The following is a 21,781-nucleotide window of genomic DNA, read 5'->3' as shown; positions in this document are numbered from 1 at the left end:
CCAGATTAGAATTAAAAGTTGATGACAAGAGATTTTCATTGAAGCTTCATTTTGTGTTTCTGAATATAAATGATGAATAATGACAGGAATGTTGAATAAGGCTTCATTTATTTAAATTCAAATTATAATTGTATTTTAATATCCACTTTAATTATCACTTTGATTAATTACTTTACAAAAACTTAATTGTTGTTGAAATTCATTTATAGGTTAGAAATAATGTTTTGATACTGATGCCATGAAGTTAGATACTAATCAAACAGGAATACCAAATTAATGACAGCTCGTTTGACAGCCAGTGGCCAATCCCGATTGTTCTTTTTATTTCAAAGTTGGCACTTTTGTCGAGCTTGCGATTGACAGGCAACGTCAGATTATAAGCACCTAAGCTTGAGATTAACGGTTTTTCTTAATTAGTTTTCCCCTTTTTATCCAAATCCAAGTGTTAATTAAGTGTATATTAAGTGTAATTTGAGAGAGATAAGGCTAATTTCAATTAAAATTATATAATTCGTAACCCAAACGAACGAATATTTGTTCATTTTTTACTCGCTACATTAGGAGAGCGTTTTCTTCAATCTCTTCAATAGCGTCCTTTTTCTGGAAAAATATTTATTCTCATCAAATTTCCAAAAACCTTTTCTTCCAAGTAAGTTAGACATTTTTTTAATCGAATTTTTCTGATTTTCCAGTATTTATTATAATGACAGTGTATTTTCTTTGTAGAGGTTATGTTTCAAGGATACGGGGCAAAAATGTAACAAAAATAAATAATATTTTTAATCCCCAGGTAATCAGTGAAGCAAGGGATAATCTGGAGTTCTTCCAATCTTATTCGTCTTATCTTGCACCCGACTTGTTTTAAGATAGCAAAGACTTCTGCTCTAGACGAAAAAAAAAACCAAGGTAAAAATATCCACAATTTTTCTCTCCCTTTTTTTTCGTTGTGTAATTTTACCAATTAGCTTCCGGTACTTGACTCTAAAAAAAAATGGGGATCGTTAAAAGTCGTAATTTGTCTCAGAAATTCTACTTTACTGTTGAGACAAAAATAGAAATTCAAACAAATCTTAAATTCAGAGAAGTTTATTTTAAAACTTTTATTTACAATTCTAAATGATCCGTTTAATTTAATTGTTAATTCGTTTTTATTTAATTTTCTAATTTATCATATTCCATTAAAATTTTTAATTTCTTAATTAGTTTAATTCACTTTTAATTTAATATAATCGAATTTTCCTTTTTATTTACAAATTTTAATGAAAATAATTAATTTAAATTATAATTAAAAATCTTAATTAAGAAATATTATGGAAATAAAAGAATATTCACATATTGTTGGAAGAGAAGAATGCTCGCATTGTTAAAAAAATAAAAGAAAAAAAAAACGTGGAAGATAGAAAAAGTGGAATATTAAAGAGATGTTCTTTTTTTCTAGGCTCTTGGTTTTTATTTCTTGATTAGGGCACGAGGCCTTCTCGATGGAAGACTCTCAGTGTCACTGGGACAAATGTATTCCCCAGATGCTTCTTTAAGAACTCACTGGTGTGTGTATATGTATATGAGAGAGAGAAGGTTTTCTCATACACGATATTACCTTACACGTGGTGCACCCTTAACCTTTCACGTGAAAATGAGAGAAAAATATATGGCAAAAGACGAGAGAGAGAAAGAGAGGCCACACTGGAGACTTTTAACCAAAGGGGGTTGAAAATGACAAAAGACACGGCCCATTTCGTTACTGGGTCACCCTCGTTATCATTGTCATAGAAAGACTAATACTTTTTCGTTTTTCATCTCTCGATTCTATTGAAATTCACCTGACTTCGATTATCATAATCAGAATTCAAGCATTCGACATCTCTCATGTGACAACTTGTATATGTCCTCAATATTTCCGCTCCGGTTTACTTTTAAATAAAGAATATTCAGGTTTGTATTTTTATATTTACGATTTTTTTTAATATTTAAAATGTTTAAATCCCAAAAAAAAACAAAAATAGAAAAAATATTTGAAAAGAAAAACATGGACGAAATTAAATAATTCGTTATTAATATTCATTGTCTGTAATTATAAAAGCTGATGTGAAAAGCGCAAGTAGCTAATTATGCCAACGGAACGCTTGATGAATTGCAATTATTTTTTAAATAGAAATTTCACATTAATAAGCAACTTTACATTCGGGGAAAAACAAATTTTTTTTTCTATTTTATTTTACAGCATCTGAATTTTAATATAAATTTTTCATATACATCGAAAAGTAGATCATTAAAAAGAGAAACAAAACATTTTTTTTATATACTTCTTTTGAATATTTCGCTGAATTTTTACAAGAATCGTTGATTCAACGCAGATATACTCTAATTGGACTCCTTTTGTTTGGGAATAATAAACTTAGCACCGCGAGTTACTTTAAGTGCAGTTGTAAAAAATGTATATCCATTGATATTTTTCTTTTTTATAAAAAAAAAATAAAAATTTATAATTAATTTTTTTTAAGAAAAATTATTTGAAAAAATAATGATGATTGAATTGTATTTACGATTATTTATTTTATTATAAAGAAAAAATAAATAATGAAAAATATGTAATAAAAGATTATGAACATTTAGTCAATGGAGAAAACGAAGAGTGTCACTGGGAAAGCCAGATGACGAGGAAAATAATATACGATGAGGAAATGAAACAGGGGTGTTGATGGGGTAAAAGGGATGTAACGTTCAATCGTCTTCTCTTTCTATGAGTCATAAAGATCCAAAACTGTAACTGAGACACTCATGAATCCTTAGGGAGAGAAGAAGAAGCATAAAAAGTGCAATATAAAATTTTGCAAACTTTTTATTATTGTCAAAAAATATTTTTCCAAACTGTTTGAGAATGTTAAACAAAAAAATTGAAAATTCTGTGATTGAACAATGATTTTAAAAAAAAATAACGGGACAAAAGGAAATGGTTAAGAAAGAGATTATAACAGTAAAGCACAACGTCTATAGTAAGATTAATATAATAATTAAGAGCAGCCCCAGGCTGAAATGACGTTGGGCACGAAAATGCATTTTCCAAGCACTATCTTCTTTGCAAACGAAGCGTTGAATGCCACAGGCTCTTCTTCCGCGATTTTCTAAAAACATGAGATTTTCTCTACCTAAAGTAGAGAAGTTTCGTCTCAAGAATTACAAAAGTAACAAAGTCCAAGGAATCATAAATTCAATACTTTACCACTTTATATTTTTGTTTTGTATTTTATTTTTAATTATTCCATTTTCCTCCTTTCAATTCGTTCAAAAAATACTATAAAATTCTGTTTTTCTTTTCTGAATTATTTAACAAATACAAAATGGATAAAAATCCAAGTTAAACGGTATTGTAAAATCCAAAACAGTCTAACAGTTTTGAAATCGAAATCTTAACCACATATCCCACTGAGGGGTTTAACAGCCCCACCCAGAGGTCTTTGTCCTAGGTCTTGAACATTTCTGTCTCTTTTTTCTCACTGAGATTTTATAAAATATTTTTTTCCACCGATTTTCATAAAATCTCTATTATACAATTTGTCGATAAAAATTAATTTTCCTCCAATTTATAAATATTTTCTTGATAATTTTGATTTTAAATCATTTTCTTTTTTACAGAGGGACAAATAATGCAAAGAAAAGAGGTTGAAATGAATGTAATGGCCAGGATGCCGATGACGAACCTATAAACGAACGGGCAGGAAGCGTGCGTCGAGAAAGGAGAAAAACAGAGAAGGAACAGCGAGAGAGAATACAAAAGAGAGAAAAGGACGAAGGCTCCGGGCGAGCTCCACTGTGTGTGTATATACGAGAGTCTCTCCGAATCCAATGTGCGCACGGGCCCGATCAATACCCGGGGCGTGCACCACCAAGAGCGGGTCGCCCTTTTCCTTTAACTTGAACCGACATCGGATCTTGACCTGCAACAGGGGTGAGAAAGAGAGAGAGAGAAGGAGGTTAAAAAACATCGTCTTATTTAACGCAATGCCTTGTCGATTATTAAATCGACACTGGACCCAGTAATCTATCAACAACTTCTGTCTCTTCTCTTCCTCCCCAACGGAACTTGACCCTCTCTTCTTTTTTAGGTAAGACGCGTGCGGCTAATATATTTTTTTTTCAAACCCCCCTCGAGTTGCTCTCTTATTTTCTCTTCACATCTTCGATTTCTTCTTCTATTTATGCTCTCCTCTTTCAAAAAAAAGTTTTTTTTTTATTCTTTTAAGCATTTTTAAAAATTTTGAATTATAAAAAAAATGTTCAGATTTATGGAAGAATAGTTTTCGCAGACTGTGAGTGTAGATGCAATTTTGTCGACGCATTCTGGCCTTAATGTTGAGTGCACTTTATCTGAAAATAGGCTCTAGAAGAGTGATACACACCCCATACCCTCTGAGAAACTCTATATACTCCATATCCTGGCGGTGCTTTGTGGCCATTGGCCGCTCGCACGTGGTTTCTAAATATAAAGATTAAAGTACCGGATAAAAAAAAATCTTCCTTTACACTCGATAGGCACGTGACACAAATAATTCAAGTCTAAAGATAACACAATTTATCATCTTGTAATATTTTATTTATATATAAATAGTCCAATCACATCAGTTATTTTTATCTCAATGTTACCTACAGGACATTGACAGTAATAATTAAAAATTACTATTTATTGAAAAATATACTGGCAAAGTCCATTATTATTATTTAAAATAATTTTTATTTATTATCAAATTTTGGTTGGCAGGAATTTTTTATATAAGCCATAGTGTTTTAAGTATATAGTTCATATAAAAGTTTTTTGCTCTAGAAAAGCATTTTAAAAGCTTATTCAAGCTGTGACATACATTATATTTTGAAAGCTATCAGAGTTTCCAGCATCTTAAGTCGCAGTCTCTATTATTATATAAAATTCCACAACTTTTCAGCGTGATAGAGGAATTATTTTATAAATATTTTACAATTCTCAAAAAAATATCTTTTGGAAATTCTATTTTACAAATTTACAGGCAATTTTAAATTGATTTTAATTAGATTAAAATTAAATATTTCAAGATAAACTCTGTAATTTACTGTCAATTAAAATATAATTTTTAAAAATGATGACATTTTTGCGTGGAAACATTAATTAAATTCTAATAACAATTAGGACCTGTTATGACACAGAATAATGATGGTTTTAAATTTTTATATTTTTCTGAAAATGTAATTAGTGACACATTAAAGAGAAAGGACTTGTGATAACGTGATTTTTTGATAATTTAAGAATTCTTTTTTTAAGTTCCGAAAAAAAAATTTAAGTTAAAAATGAGTCAATGTGAGAGATAATGCTCGTCTATTTTCATTAAACTCGAAAGACTATAGACGCGTGCCTCACGTCATATCTACTAAATATTCTCTACGGCTATTTCCGGTTAACGTCAATCACCGGAAGTGCAATTGGCTACCTTTAGATCTACGCGAAAGATTAATACACCGACCACACGGAACCCACTTTATCAATTTTAATTCCAATAAGTGACTCAGAATATATAATAAATATAGTTTTAATGACCCTGATAAAAAGAAAAACAATAACATTAGATTTCAGTTTAGTCAGAACTTAAAAAAAAATGGTAAATTTTATTGATTAAATTAATAGATGAATCATTAAAATTTTATTTGAAAAATTAAACTGTTATGTAAAATAATTTTTTTTATTGTAGATTTTCAAAAATTCAAAGAAAAAAAGGAGTCTTCAAGAATCTGTATTTCATTCAAAGAGAGGAGAAATATAATTGTTTTTAAAAAAGGAAAATTTACTCACCAGTGTGTAATAATCCACTTCCTTGTAAGGATTCACAGCCACAAGTATAGATCCAGTGTAAGTCTGTTAATTTTTCAAAAATAGTATAGTTAAGGAAACATATGTTCTTTTTTTTAATTAAATTAATTTTTTCTTTATTAGATTGATCTCGCGTGCAAGTTTCTCTCGTATAGATGAAATTACTGTCACCTTTCAGAGGGATGAAGCAACATTCCCCCTTTTCTTATACATATATAATAAAACTACATTATCATGCATTCGACTAGGCACGACGAAACGTGACGTCATTTTTGGGGGGTGAAACAGGAGAGAATGACTCACAATCAGGGGCGGTTTTTCAAAGGAAAAACATATTTCCGTTAATTTATTATCCTTAGGTAATATTTGCTAATACATACATCTATAAATAATATCCGAACCCTCAATTTTTGTTTATATTTTCTTTCATTCATCTTTTTTGCTTTTTTTTCGTTATAATTTGAAATTGGATTTCATAGACGTTAATTTTTTCAGGAGAAGATTATATTTAATTATTTAAATTATTTAAATATTTTTAACAACAACTTGGCGAATTTGCATTTTATTTGTGAATTATTCCGACCCTGAACTGCGGGTTGAATATTCCTAACCCAAGGGGTAATGTAACCATAACCATTGGCTGCAACTGCGTGTACTTGATGCCAAGAGGTGGTTAAATGTCGAGGGGTTCGCTTTAATTTAACTCCCGTCTTGATGTTACAAAATAGAGATTTTATATTGCCTTTTTAATTCCAATAGAATTTAATATCAAGACCAAAAATAATATTTTTTTTTTTTGATAATTAATTTTCAAGTAAAGTTAAATTAATTTTAATTTTATCACAATTATTTTAGGCTTTGTTTAATAAAAATATTTCCGTAGATTTTAAACTTAATTTTAATAAGGAAATATTGCAAAAACATATTAAACCGCTCGCCCTCGAACTTTTTGGGGATCGATAAAGGGAAGTTTTTAGCCCTACCATGCACGCTAGTGATCAAATTTTCCTATTAGCCACATGTTTCGTATATGGCGAATTTCAAACTAGTAACGAATTTCAAGGAAATTTCATTAGCCTGCGCAATGATCGAGACTAATAATAAATCGACCTAAATTGAATTACCAAAAAAGAAACAAATTTTTGTATTTAATTTCCTTGCTAGTTAATAGACAAAAACAGAATTTATCATTTACAAACAAAAAAAATAATTTGTTTTCTGAATTTTTTTTTTTGAAGTTCCCTTTTTAATTAGTACGTTTTTTTCAGGTAGATTTTCAAGATTCACCGCAACTGACGCAGCTTAGCCTCTCACCATCTGGACCACTGACCTAGAAAGGATGGGGAAAAAAAAGAGAACTAGTTAAGCGGCCTTTGAGAAAAGGACACAATGAGGGAAGGAAAAAAAAATTTATTGTGAGATATTGAAGAAACAGGAAGGCATCAAGAAGAAGAAGAAGAAGGAAAAAGTGAAAGCTGAAATATTGCAATATTTTTTGGTAAGCCATTTTTGGAAAATCATCTCCTTTCTCTCACATCTAGAGCATTTCTAGCCGGCCTAATTTTTGTGTTGGGGTTTGGTTTCTGCAAACACACGGCCCTTGAGAATTGTTGGACGCCCCTCAGGGGCACCGCGAGTGAACGCTCCTCTTCGTATATGCGTTTGAAAAGGTATAATATAGCAAGCCTTTTTACTATATATTCCGTTCCACTTCGTCCTCGACGAAGGCAATTGAAGTTAGCTAAAGAGCTAAAGAGTTAGCCTACGAAAGAGAGATAGATAGAGGTTAATGAGAGGCGTTGCTACCCCTTTTGCACACGGATTCACAGAATGTGTGTATATTAAAAACCCTTCCTCCTGGTCACACATATATATTATCCTACATACACCTACACAGGAAGCGTCCACCTCGTTGCCGATTCATTGCCCCACATTATCTTCAGATACTTTGCCGCACGCTCGTTAACTTTTCTCATATCATATTACACACTCCCTACTTGTAAAGTTACTCGAATTGCAAATATATTTTTAAAGGGCTTTTCTATTTTTCAAGTCATCTCCGATTTTTAATTAAATAATAATTTACTAGACAAATTTAATTATTTTCTAATTCATAAAAAAAAAATTTGTTTCAATATTTTGTGAAATTATTTTAATGGGAAAAACTTGATGGGATCAAATTAAAGCGAATCGCAGGAAGTCATGTTTTAGTTGCAATTGCCCATTAAATTAAGTTCATCGTTTCACACAAATCTTAAGGATTCGTTGGACAGATAAGATCAAAGACTTTCAGTGCGCCGTGACTTCACTTGAGATGCTTGAAAATTTCATCCAATTATAATTCCTCTCAATAGGCGAAAATTCAACAAATTTTTCTTACAATGTGAAAAAAGTCAAAAAAAAATTTCGGGAAAATAAAAAAATAACAAAAAAAATTAATATAATTATTATTATATTACGTTAAACGAATAATAAATCATTCTATAAAAATTTTGAAAATGGCTTCATCGCGGTTAATTGAGAAAACATTTGTGTTTTATTTATTTTTTGACAACAGACGGTTGTCCCGTAAAAGCAGTATAATTTGTGATATGGCGTGTAAAGAAACAACCGCCAAAGGAATCCTTTTTTTTTCATCTCCATATGCGCTTACATCACTCTCGTAAAAAAAGAGAACCACTATTTCGGTGAGCAAAAGAACTCTGTCAACTTTCAAGATTTTCTTCTTTTGCTGCTCGTAAAAAATTTAAAACGTTAACAAAATGAGAGTCATCTTTACAATCTGGACCAATATCATTAATCTTGTCCCTATTAATCTCTCAACAATTATCAAAATACAAAATCATTTATAAAAATGAATTTTTTTAAATTGTGGATTAATTTGAATAGAAAATGTCTTTCTATAATAATTAATTTAAATTTAAAATTTGCATAATTTTGAAGTGTTTCTCGTGGATATTATTTCTTCAAGTATGCTAGTGGCATTTTGATGACTGTCCTCCCACACTTGAATGCTCGAGAAATATAAGGATATGACCTTCATATGTAACGAAAGTGTAGAAGAAATTGTAACTGCAGAGATATAAATCTTGAGAAATCTGAAGGGAATATTGTTTTTGATAATAATTTTTGCATACGTTTCTATTTTCTCTCACTTTATTATTATTTTCTCGAATTTCAAAAACTTGAAATTCAGTGTCATTGACCCAATATGCGAACGTGCGTAGTTTTGTTTATATTCCAAACACGGATTTTCTCCTCTCTTCTCAAAAATAATTTCAGTCGCATTGAGCGAGAAATACATTCTTAAACTGTTCGCGAATACGAAACATGTGTGTAAACATAGAATTCAAATAATAGAAGCGAGAAAAAATACTATTCTAATTTTATAATTTCCCAAGAGAACATTTATTTTTTGTCAAATTTTGTTACAGTCAAGTTCGCCAATGGAAAATAAAAATTCTGTTGCGAAAATTTCTAAAGAAAAAAATTTTGCCTTCATCTACAGAGAGAAGTGGAAATTTGAAAGAAAAAAATTACAAAAACTTTAGGAAAAGTGCTTGAAATATCTTGAAAGGTATACGAAAACAATTGCAAAGGAAAAAAAGGCAAAAAAAAGTCTTTTACAATGAAAATCGTCGTTTTTGTCTTTCTGTGTTACTTTTCCACATAACTGTAAAGAGAAAAAGTGCCAAAAAGATAAACGACTTTGATGCGGATTGTGAAGAGAGAGAGGAAAGTGTATAATTGAAAACCATTGAGCAAAAAAATTTAGACAGTCATTTTTTGTTCTTTTGCGGCTAGATCGCGCACGTTTTGAAAAGAATTGTTTTTCTAAGAGAGCTTGAAGAGCAATTGCTGCTCAAATGTTTCCTCATTTAAACGTCCCCTCTTCTATATATGTTATACGCGGGAAAGCACGAGTCCTTCCGCCCTAAGCAAGAGTTTTGCACGTATACTTCTCAGAAGTGCTCTATGGTACTTAATGGAGAGTGAGAGAGAGCTTTTGTATTTTTTTTTACCATAGTGTTTATATTAAATTACCATTCATTACCATTTTCAAATTTAATTTCTCATTTTTATTTTTATTTTCCGTTTTTTGTTATCGAATTCTAATTAAGACGATTTTTTTCAATTTGCTTTTCATTTTTTTTCGTTTATAAAAAATTGTAACAGAATTTTCAAATTGAGATTATAATTTAAAGAATAGAAAAAAAATTTTTTAATTAAAAAAATGCAGTTTATAAAAAATTGTTACATGCTTTTCTTTATAAATTTAATTCTGAATTCCGTAATAATTTGAATTGCAGACTTCGAAGGAAAGTGTGACCTCATTTTTGAAAGAGCGAAGTTGATTTGAAGTTAGATGAAAGAGGAATGATCTTCTGGGTCGATCAGGAAGTCGACAAACTCTTGGTACCACAGCACAACTACGATGAATGAGTCTAGCCCTGGGGTGGTGGTTCACCAGCTGACTGTGGGTGGTTGTCATGGATACGAAGCAACCCGGGAGCAGAGCGCTTCAACCCTCAAAAATTTACAGAAACTTGTTCTCTCTTTGCGAAAGAAAGAAAGAGAGAGAATGATAGAAAAGGTGAGTTTCAACTAGGTCGCACTATATGTCCTGTTTTTCTTTTTTTACCATTTTTATTTTCTATATTAAGAAATCAAAATTAAAATTTAATTTTTAAAAAATTTGTGAAAAAGGATACGTATATTTGGTCCCGATCGTATCGGACCTGAAGATTTCGATTGATGCCAGTCTCGTCGATGTCACTGATGATGGTCATGTCCGGCACGCCGGACTCAGGGCTTGAACCTGGAAAAAAAAGAGAAGGCAGGTCAATTATACGCTTTTGACGTGGCGCAGCGATTCTTCTGAAAAGCAATGCCATAAGATATATATATATACTTTGGTTATAGTCGCAGGTGCTAACTTGGGCGCACAATGTGGCTACACCTGTGCGACAGCTGCCAGTTTATTCAAGGATAAAAACGTCACGTGACTGGCCAGCTTTTGCGGTTTTTACTAACCATGAACAAACTCATAGTCATATGATGGTTTAGAAGATTTTTAGAGAATATTTAGAATGAAGCGCAGAAGAAAAAAAAACTCAGATCTCTCTTTCTAAAAGGTCAATGATTTCCATCCGTAGGAATATTAGAAAATCAGTGGATGAAAGGATTTCGAAGATTTTGGTATTTACGTCTCTCTTTTGGCTTCGCTTAAAAATTTGGTATTTATATGTCAGTTTTTTTATATTTTATGTCTCACTTTCATTTCTTTTGATCTTTTTTTTTTTTAAATTAAATATTCCTCCATAGAGAATATTTTTTTTATTTGAATCGAATTCAAGTTATTTGAATAAAATTCAGGTAAATTATGAAACAAAATTCAATTCTTTTTGAATTGTTTTTATTAAATTTTATTTTATTAATTGCTTTTTAATTATTATTTTTTTTTTTTTTTAATTGAAACTATTTTATTATTTAAATGATTTGCTTTTTGATATAATTTTGTGAAACATAAAAATTATTTAAATTTAAAATCTCTTGCAAAATCTACATAAGTTTATTACATACACAAATTTGCATAAATTTACCCAAAATGGTGAAATTTGAAACAAAACCTAAATACGCAAATAAAAAATGGGGTTGAGAGGAAAGCTGCTCATTAAAAATCTTGTGTGATTCTTGTAGACTTGTTTCTTTTAAGAATCCCACGCATATTATTAAAAAAAAAAAAAACAAAGAATGCTCAGTATTGTTGTGCAAGGTCCATTCTTTTGACTGGAACTCGTTTTTTTTATCATAATTCCCATAACGCCATCGAGGTGGAACTAAAGTTTCATGATTCGCAGGAACATATAAGTATACATAGTAACAGTATTGCGTTCATATAGCTCAAGCCGAGTCAGGAAACGGATAGAGATCCGACTCCGGTGATAAAGAAATTGTTAGACCTCGAAAGGGTGATAAAGATAGCACGCGAGGGGAACAAAAAAAAGATAGATATATATAATATATATGTGTATGTTGAGCATGAAAAACACTTGCTGAATTGAAGAAAATTGATATTTATAGTAGTCTATCGCAATTATATTTAAATTAGAGACATGTTTCACTACACAAGTAATCAGTAGTTCAGTTTAAATAGACACAAGATTCATTTGAGACGAGATCTCATCGTGTTGATGAAGTTAAAGTGAACAGTGGGTGTTAATATCAAGTCAGGCATAAAATTTTTGCAATTGTATTTTGTTAAAAAAAAAAAATTTTCGAAGAAAATTATATTTCATGACTATTTTCTATTGTCAATAATTTTTCAAATTAATCTTAATGTTTACAAAATGTTTTACTTAATTATTTAAATGTAGAAATGTTTTTTAATGCAAAACGGGTGTGGAAAAGTCATGATGAGAAAAAATTGAAGTCACGAGGATTATTTATAGTGATTTAGTTCCCTCGAAGGCGCGGCAAAAGAAATTTTAAAAGCATGAAAATGAATTAATCATGTATGCAAAGTGCATTTTTATCTCGGGCACTTCCTTCATGCCTCTTTAGTACATTTTACCTCCTTTTATCCTCGGAAGCTGCGCACGAGGAGGTTTCGAGCACCAATTATATTAGTCAACTTGGAAAAAAAAGAAAAAAATTAGGGCACAAAAGTTGGGGGCGTTTTACATATAATTTTCAAATTATTATTATGATTCCTTTTGAAAGGAAAAAAAAGAAATGTATATAAATTTGAAATTAATCGTCCAAAACAAATTTATTTATGCAAATTTATTGTATATTCAACTTTAATTTTTCAATCTTGGATAAAAGGGTCGGGATCATTTTAGTACTGAAGAGTAAAATTTAATTTTACATTGATTTTAATTTGAAAAATTTATTTGTTCTTTTCAATTTTCCTCTGAATTATATTTATTAGTATAAATTAAAATTAAATTAGTTTACAATTGTTTTTTTATTTGTTTAAAATTGAAAATATGTGGAAAATGACAATTAAGAAGGAAGTGAAGGATGAGACCGGATTTCCCTTCCTAAAAAACGAATCTTTATCTGACGTTTTCATTTTAGAAGATAATAAAATTCCATTTTAGTTTATTAAATTATTTGAAGAGTATATGAAGAATATGTTAATTTTTCGTCTTGAGAGTATATAATGAATTTTTTCTTTATTAATTTCTTTTCAGGGGTATATATTTGAAAATTCTTCTACTTGGCGAAAGTGATGGACTTCCAAAACGTGGGTTTCGAATGTCGAGAAAGAGAAAAAGAGACAGAGAGAGTTGATAATGCTGATGGCAATATAGTAAAGCGTTTTGAGGGTCTCGGAAACACGAGACACACGCGACTAGAATTTCACGGTAGCCAAAGGAATGAAAGGACGAGAATTGCTGTTACTCTCTAAACACAACGGGTGTTCCTGCAGGTAAAATAAAACTTTTACCTATTTATAGATTATTTCTAAGATTGAAACTCCACGATAAATGACTGCGATCTTTCTAAACTGATAAATCTCACGTGAATATTGAATATTTTTTTCAATTTTCCTAAAACTAAAGTTTGAGGAGAAAATTCGAGACGTCATTTTATTTATTTTGCAATATTCTCTGATGAAAATAAAATTTATATTTTTTCTTTTTATAAATTATTTAAGTTTATATATAATTATATAAGTTTTTAAATCTTCTATTCTTATTTTTGAAATATATTTAAATTAAAATTTAATTTAATATAATTTTTATAATGAAAAAGAAAATTTCCATGTTAACTTTGATTTATTTTTGCCATTTCGATTTATTCAATCTGTTTTACTGTTTCGGATTAAAGAACACGTGTTAGATATCGCCCATGGCGATTATTTTGGTTCTTCCCTATCAATTTCAGGCACAAATTCACTACAGCCCGTATCGTTATATACCTTTAGGCTCATAAGGTTTGTATGGAAAATTATAATTGAAACAAATCTACAATTTATAAAAACAATACTGTCTGTAAAAAAGTATATTCAGAATTAAATCTGTTTGCAAATTTTCAATTTTATTGGTGATAATAATAACGAATTAATTATAATATTAATTAAATAATAATTTTTTTTATTAAAATTTGTTTTTATAATTATTAAATAAATAAAAATGTTAAAAATTTTTCTTTAACAAAATGATAATTTTTTCTAATTATAGGAATTGATGATTTGATTACAGTAATGGCTGAATAATAAAAAAAAGTGGAAGGTGAAGGAAAAAAAAAGGAATTTCCCCCACGAATTCCTGGCAAAATCCCGACAGCGAAATGTGAATTCAATTAGAGAACAAAGAGCTTGCGTCGCTTTTCTCATCGAAAGCAAAAATGATCGCTTCTCTTTTTTTTCTCTTCTTCTTTTATTTTGTTGTGGGTAGATGGTTAGCCCGTTCTGCATCGATGAGGTGGAAGACTGAAAAAGGGGAATCCCCATGACGCTAGACGAAGTAGGTAAGTACATGTGCATTTTACGTTTTACACATATACATGTGCGACAATTGAGAATTTTTTCAGATATTTTTTTATATGTGTTGGAAGGTCGTTCTGTTTTTTAGAGGGTGTGAGTCGTCAATATATGTATATATGGTTGTTTTGCACTAAAGAACCGAGGGAAATGGCAGAAAGGGATATGAAGTTTGTTAGGGGTGGTCTTTATAATACACACGCACAGCGAAACTATTCTCCATCACCATTCAACATTTTCGACACCCTCTATTCTTTATTCCAACAAAATATTACCAACTTCAGTTTATTTCACATTTATGTCTGTGACACCCTATAATCCATAAAATTTACCAGAATTCACGTAAAATAAAAATCGATTCAAATCGAATAGAATCATGAAATGATTTTAGAAGAATTTTTTCTATTCGATTGTTTTAGAATAATTATGGAGAGATTTCCTTATGTTTTGTTCAAGAGTGATGAACTCAATTTAAAGGGTCTAGAATTGTGAAAGAATTATATAAAATTCCGTGTATATGCGTCATTAGAGGAATTTGAATCATCTTGAAGAGAAAAATCTGGTTCATGACTCAGGTGTGCAGGTTATGCATTCTGGAAAGATCAACTCTCGCGTATGGAATTCAGGCACGCGCGTGCGTCAGCACTTATTTACCCAGTAAAGATGAATGAAAGTTGATTTCTTATAAATATATATTTTATTATGCAATCAACAGTCACGTGTGTTGAAGACAATTTTCGAATTCTTCCTTACTGACAGGTTATCTTTTTTTTTTCCTAATCTAGTCACCTTCGCTTTAAATTCCTTTCTAATTGTCTCATTTTTCTAAGAGAATATAATAGACGTTCGAAAAACTCATTTAATACCGTTTCTCTTCTTCTTTTTTTCACGTCAGTATAATCACACCACTAATAGCAATCGATACGTAATTAACCGAGAAGGGTAATTAAATTGGGAAGGTACACTTGACGAGTTCGATTATTAAGGAAAAAAATTACACTCTTATTTCTCTATTCCTTTTATCTTTCGAAAAAAGAAGTTTAAACGAATTTCAAATTTTCTTTTAATGTATTTTATCATAGTAAAAATATTCTTTTAATAGAAAATAAAATTCAAAACAAAATAGTTTCTCTTTTTTTTTCCTGTTTCAGGAAGTTTCTCATAGACTTGCGGTATTTTATAAGAAAAGATTTTGTTTTGACACCGTGACCTCAGCATATCCTTTTAAGGGACAATAAGTATTTACGTGCAGCAACGTCATTAAAGACGTGTTTTTCAACAACCGGATATGCATTCGAGAGGTATGGTGGAATTTCTCCTTAATAACTTCCCGTCTTATGTCAAAAGGTGCTTTGTGAACCAGTATGTAACTCAAGAGAGAGAGAGAGAGAGAATAAAAAAATGTTGCCTTTTCAGTGACAAAGAATAGCAGTTTATCTTGTTATATATATAAATTTATCAAATCGCTTCGATGTTGTGTAATATTTTTTTTTATATATAAATTCAAGACTCGCATCAAAGTTACTTGACTGCTGTGTACTGATTGTGCTTTCAGTTCATTGCTTCTCCTGCTTGGAAAAACTGGGTCGTTTGAAGGGTGGAATCATCGGTGATTCATCCCACATATCGCTTTCCATATTCGATTAAAAAAAAATATATATGACACAATTTCTCTATTAACCCCTAGATAAACAATTTTTAATATTTCGAATTTTATATTGAATAAATTCGAAATGAATTAGTTCTTGAATTTAATGTAATTTCTGCACAATGTGATTTTTTTCTGTCAAGGTGTTGTAATTTGATTTTGGTTTTTCTTTTTTTCGTGCACGCAGAAATAGAAATGCGAGGAGTGTTAAGTTGATTTGCAGTAGACTTGACGAAGCTAAATTCAGACGAGACTTTGTCTGCCCGGAAGGAGAATATGGCAACCCTTAATAATGTGCAACACATATATATATATGAGAATTTAGACACTAACACATAAACGATGCATTTGAATGCATGTAGGGACAATTTGGTATTAGATATATAGGCTGACAGATGCTTTGCTGAGGATTATAGAGAAAGAGAGAGGGACTAGGACTTGGATTATTGAGCCGACTTTTGAGCTTGCATAAAGCATGTCGTGTTTCTCCCACACACACAATCGCTTTAAAAGACTTTACACGAACCTGGGGAAAAATTGCCCTTTACCTTGACAGAAAAACTCTCGAGTTGCTCTTCTTTTTTTAAATTTTAGATATACGACTTGTTTTAGGAGGTCAACGCGCCGTCTGCGGGACCAGTTTTTATTGTTCGATAAAAAACACTCCAGATGGTAAGAAAAGAATTCTTTTTTTCCAAAAAATTCGATTTTCTATTTTTATTTATACTTTTTAAAAAAATTTATATTTTTTCTATTGTATATTTCTCAGTGTATCGAGTTTTGAAAATATCTAAATTCGATAATACGAGACTAAAACGGAATCGAAATATCAAGATGAGAAGACGAAGAAGTAAAATTAAACGACGATGACGTTGAACGATCTCTATAGTCTGGGAATATGAATGTTTGCATAAACAATATAAACATGTGCGACGAGAATACGCGTTGCATGCAATGACCACAATGTCAAAGACCCGACGACGGACAACGCTCATCATTATGAAATCGAAATGTATAGGATTCAAAACTCGCCATCGCAGGGAGATGTGTATCAATATTTATCTCATCACACACAGCTTGTCACCCTTTCTACCCATGAAATTTAACAGGAATTTTCTATCAGGATTCCTGATATCAAACTGCACGTCATGCTATCTGCGAAGGTACGTTTATTGATTGTCTAGAAACACCTCTCTAAAAGGTATGTGCTCACCAAGTATTTCCATTGCACACACAACTATTTTCACATATATACAAATGTTCATTTGTATATTATAAAATATCTAGATTTAAGAGAGAATTTGAAAAAAAAGTGTCAGAATTTTTTAATTAATGAATCGTCAATGTTCCATCAGTGCATCAGATTTGTAACCATTAGGGAGTATAATTCTCGCGTCATGGAAAGATCAAAGACACTGGATGATGAATATGAACAATTTGATCGATTGTTCTTCAACTCGAATTCAGTGGGTTAAGAATATTATTATACGATTCATTTAAACTTATTTTCATTCACAATATTTATTTAAATTTTTTTCTAAAATATTTAAAATTATTCTTTATTAATTAATTTTAAATTGTTTCAATTTATTTTTAATTCTTTCCTGTTACTAATTTTTATTGCAAAATATTAATATTTAATTCCTCTGAATTATTAATTTTCAATTATTTCATTTAATCATTATATTCTTTTATTAAATCATATTATTTTCATTTAATACAGTTTAAATTATTTAATTTTTGTGCAATTCTGACGCCACTTAATTATTTAATCTAAAGTTATTTTTTAAATGTACTATTTATTTTAACTTCCCTTTAGAGCTATTAATTATTTATGTAAAATTAGTATTATCTGACTTGTAAATATTTAATCATTTGAAACCATTAGACTACTTGATTTATAAGTTTCAAACTATTTAACTATATTTATTAATAAAAAATATTTGTAGTTATTTAAAACTTATTTCAAAATAAAGTTAAATTATAAATATAATTACAAATAACAGTTATTATAAATAACTAATATAAATAATTCTTTTTGTAAACAATAATTGTAAATGTATGAAATAATTACATAAATAAATTAGATAAATAAATAATATTAAAAATTAGAAAAAAAGGAATGGTTGAATGATCTAAAGTTGTTAATAAATAGTTTTAAAAATAAATTAGACAAAAATACCTTAAAAATAATTAAAACTATATTGAAAATCTCCATTTAGAAAATAAATTGCCAATTCGGATTAAATTTTAAAAATCCAATTCATATTGTCTGAGAGAGATCAATTATTATTTTTATTCAAAAGAAATCATTTTGCAAAAACATGTTTTATTTTCCACGGTCCATCAAATCGGAATAAACGAATTGTTATTGTTTTCCTTCTTTATTTTTTCCCGAATTGGCTCAATATTTATCGCAGGAAAGGAGTGTCCTTCCGGTACTCGCCGGCGCTCCCTGCGTGAAATTTTCGGTCCCTTAAAAAATTTCTGCTAATATTCAATTTCCTCTATTTTGTTTCAGGTTGATTGGAGAGGAAAAAAAAATTATATCAATTAATTGCGGTCACTGGATTTTTCATGGACGAAGTTTCTTATGGGATTTTTTTTTTAAATTAACAATGCCGAGGTGAAGGAGGACCTTCAGAGAAAACTCACCCTGACTGAAATGCTTGGCAACCATGATTCGCGTGTGACCCTTGGGTTCAGTAGTACATATCCACCCCTAACGTGGCATCAGAAATTTCAATCACTTTTTTTTTTGGTGAACACTTTTTAATTTTCACATTTATATATATATACAAAAGAAAAATTTTTGAAATTTTATTAATAGAATCACATGTTTAAAAAAAAATTTGCAACTAAAGAATCATTTTTTCTTTTAGAAAGAATCACAGACACACAATTCTTTTTTGGAGTATGAGCCACTGCAACACTTTGGGGGAGAAAAAATAATATATATGAATGGATCCGAGGAGGAATATTCTTTGGGCAACATTCACCGACAGTTGCCACCCGACTGACATATAGAAGAATCCATCGGCCTCCAACAAGCTCTCCTTTGCTGCATGCGCCGATTCGAATCACCCCCTACCAAAAAAAATTCTGAGAGAACGAAAGCTGTTTTATCGACTTTGCCTCGCTTATATTTCTGTGGACTTTCGCGTCGGGAAATAAGCGGCATAGAACGAGGTTTGTTTAACCTGGAGTCGACAGGTAGAGACACTTTCTTGCCTCCTGGAAATTTACAGAACATCATCTGGCATTGGTAACGACGTTTACTTTCATTTTTGATTAAATTTTTTTTTCCCTTGTAATTTTTTGAATCTATATAAATATCTGTTTAAACGAAAGCAGTTTTTGAATTTTTCTATTAATTTGAAAAGAAAATTTTTTAAATTAACTTTATTGATTTTTGCAAGAAATGGATTTTTTTTATCCTGATACGGAAAAAGTTGTAATAAATTTTAAAAATCAGCAAGGAATTTCAAAAAATTAAATTTTGCGATCACTTTAAATTTCTTTTACATTTTGGTTTTGAATTTTTTCTTAAAACAGTGAAAATTCTAAGTTAATTGTTTTTGGGTTTTTCGTATTGTGTTTTACAAATATTTTTCTTTTCAATTTAGGTTGCTACTTCTTCATCTTTGTATAGAATTTTTATTTCCTTCTCTTATGGAAATTTTACTTTTCCTTTCTAGAATTTAATTTTGGTTCTAGAATAATTTATCATTCTGATTTTCAAAATTTCTCTATTTTATATTTTCGATTGTTCAAATATTCGTTATTAATTTTAGTTTCCATCGGCGCTATTGATTAATAGAAGAAAAATTTTTTATTTGGTAATTTTTTTTGTAAACAAAGATTTTAGATCGAACAAAAGTTTCGGGGTGTGTCACACATCAAAGTATAGAGATTTCTCGCAGGTTGAAATGCACATCAGGTAGACGATATGCTTAACCAATGGAGGCGAAACCTTGAAATGTAAAGTTATATGATATGCACGAAGAATAGTGATTCATAGGCGATTGGCCTGACGTAATTGTAAGCTCACGTAGTATTGCAGTTGTATATATACGTTATTTCCGAAGGAGTATTGTTGACGTCCGTTCGGCAAATATCTTATAGCAGGGGAACTTTGTTTAGACAGACACATCTTTTTCGAAACCAAATAAGGTTGCAGAATTATCATACACACATTCATTCTCAACGTTTGAATAACGGGAAGAAATTTTGAGATACATCTGCAGTCGATTTAAAATTTTAATCAATTTTTTTTTAAGGCAAACCCTCGGCGCAAATATTTTTTTGATGCAATATTTCTCATTTCTAAATTTGGTTTCACTTAAGATGAAGATGATAATTCGTTTTCATTGACGAGCCATATAGTGGGATGCTGAATGGGTTGAGTCATTATTCCAGAATTTTTAATCTTATATTGTTTCGCTAAATCTGCGAATTACTTTTCGAAAAAGAAAATTAAATATATATTTTTTTAAATATATTCGAGAATTATGATATGAATTCAAATAAAAAACGAGTAAAAAAAGAAAGTCTTTAACAGACAGAATGAAAAGTTTAAAGAAATATATGTAGGTATACCTCGAAGTTTGCAACAAAACGTGTTTTTGATGAGAAGAAGTAGAGCTTTTAAACTCAAGTATCTTTTTTCTGCGTGGTGTCTATTACAACTCAGATCTCGTACTGTCCTGCGACCCGTAACACTTGAGTTCATTTCCTGGTGACGTTTCTTCCTTATACGATATGTCGGTTCCGAAAATTAATATCTTTCCAGCTTTATGATTCAAATCTTTTATTTAGGAATAAATTCTGAAAAAAAAAATTTTATATCAAATTTCCTTTGTGTGAAAATTAAATCCCAAAGAATAAATCTGTAATTTGTAATTGATCCTTAATTTAAAAAAAAAGGATTACAAAACTATTTCGAAACTTTCTTCTTCTTTTTTCTATTTTTATCTCAATTCCTCTATAACTGTTGTGGAAAAATAAGAAAAGATCAACGATGTGAGAATTCTTTGATACCGCAGTTACACCTTAAATGAAACCGCAAAACTTATGTATATATATTCTATTGTGTGGGTGAAGGTGCAAGTTATATATCTGTTACTATAAAGATATAATCATATAATTGCACGCAAATGATAGCGATCAAATCTTAAATCTCATGATTTTATTCTCTTTTGTTTGAGAAAATGACAAAATTTATGTCTTTTGTTAAAAAAAATATCGAGATTTTTTTTTAGATAATTAAAAATAAATTCAGTAAAAAATGAGTAATTAGTTAAATATTTAACGCTTGACTGGTGGGAAGTAAATTAACCTTGTAAGAACAAGAAAAAGGAGGCGTAGTCGCAATTCAAGAACAATAATAATTAGGGTCAAAGAGATAATTATAAGATTCCCATTTCATTGAGAATATATATTTACAAATTGAAAATAGAATTTTGTCATATACATATATATGTTTCTATATTCGAAAATTCTATTTCAGCTGAAATTTAATAATAATTTCTAATCTCGATTGATATTAATTTAATTATTGATTGTAGTTTTGTAACGTTTGGTAATTTTCCAAATTTTTCTGTCATTGAGCTTTGTAATTTTAATTTTTTTATTAGATTCCTAATTCTTTGGAAACCTTCCAATGATTACGGTGTTTTTTCTCTAAATGTAATTTTAGAAATATTTTTTTTTGGGGATTTTCTTATTAATATTTATTTATAATTTTTCATTCTTAATTTATTATTAATTTTCATTTTATTTTTTATAATTTGAAACAAATAAATAT

At 29.8% G+C, this 21,781-nt stretch overlaps 1 protein-coding gene and 1 long non-coding RNA gene across 3 annotated transcripts in view; one reads left to right on the top strand and one right to left on the bottom strand.

Annotated features, from left to right (window-relative positions):
* The window catches only part of LOC127284349 (myosin-VIIa), a 31,684-nt gene extending 12,688 nt beyond the window's left edge, over window positions 1-18,996 (bottom strand). For both annotated transcript variants that reach the window (XM_051309747.1, XM_051309751.1), the window contains exons 1-3: window positions 18,631-18,996; window positions 10,546-10,652; window positions 5,816-5,878 (exon numbers count right to left, since the gene is read on the bottom strand). In XM_051309747.1, coding sequence (XP_051165704.1) covers window positions 5,816-5,878; window positions 10,546-10,652; window positions 18,631-18,655 — 195 coding nt within the window. In that variant the 5' untranslated portion in view covers window positions 18,656-18,996. The remainder of the gene's footprint in view (window positions 1-5,815; window positions 5,879-10,545; window positions 10,653-18,630) is intronic.
* Window positions 10,666-14,335, top strand: LOC127284385 (uncharacterized). The gene is made up of 3 exons (XR_007843473.1): window positions 10,666-11,070; window positions 13,033-13,271; window positions 14,047-14,335. It is a non-coding gene; the product is annotated as an uncharacterized LOC127284385 (long non-coding RNA).
* Window positions 18,997-21,781: the final 2,785 nt, after the last annotated feature.

This window comes from Leptopilina boulardi, unplaced genomic scaffold (assembly GCF_019393585.1).
Source record: "Leptopilina boulardi isolate dan_hultmark-lab unplaced genomic scaffold, ZJU_Lbou_2.1 LbouV2_119, whole genome shotgun sequence".
NCBI lineage: Eukaryota > Metazoa > Arthropoda > Insecta > Hymenoptera > Figitidae > Leptopilina > Leptopilina boulardi.
This window is presented reverse-complemented; position numbering and strand designations above follow the sequence as displayed.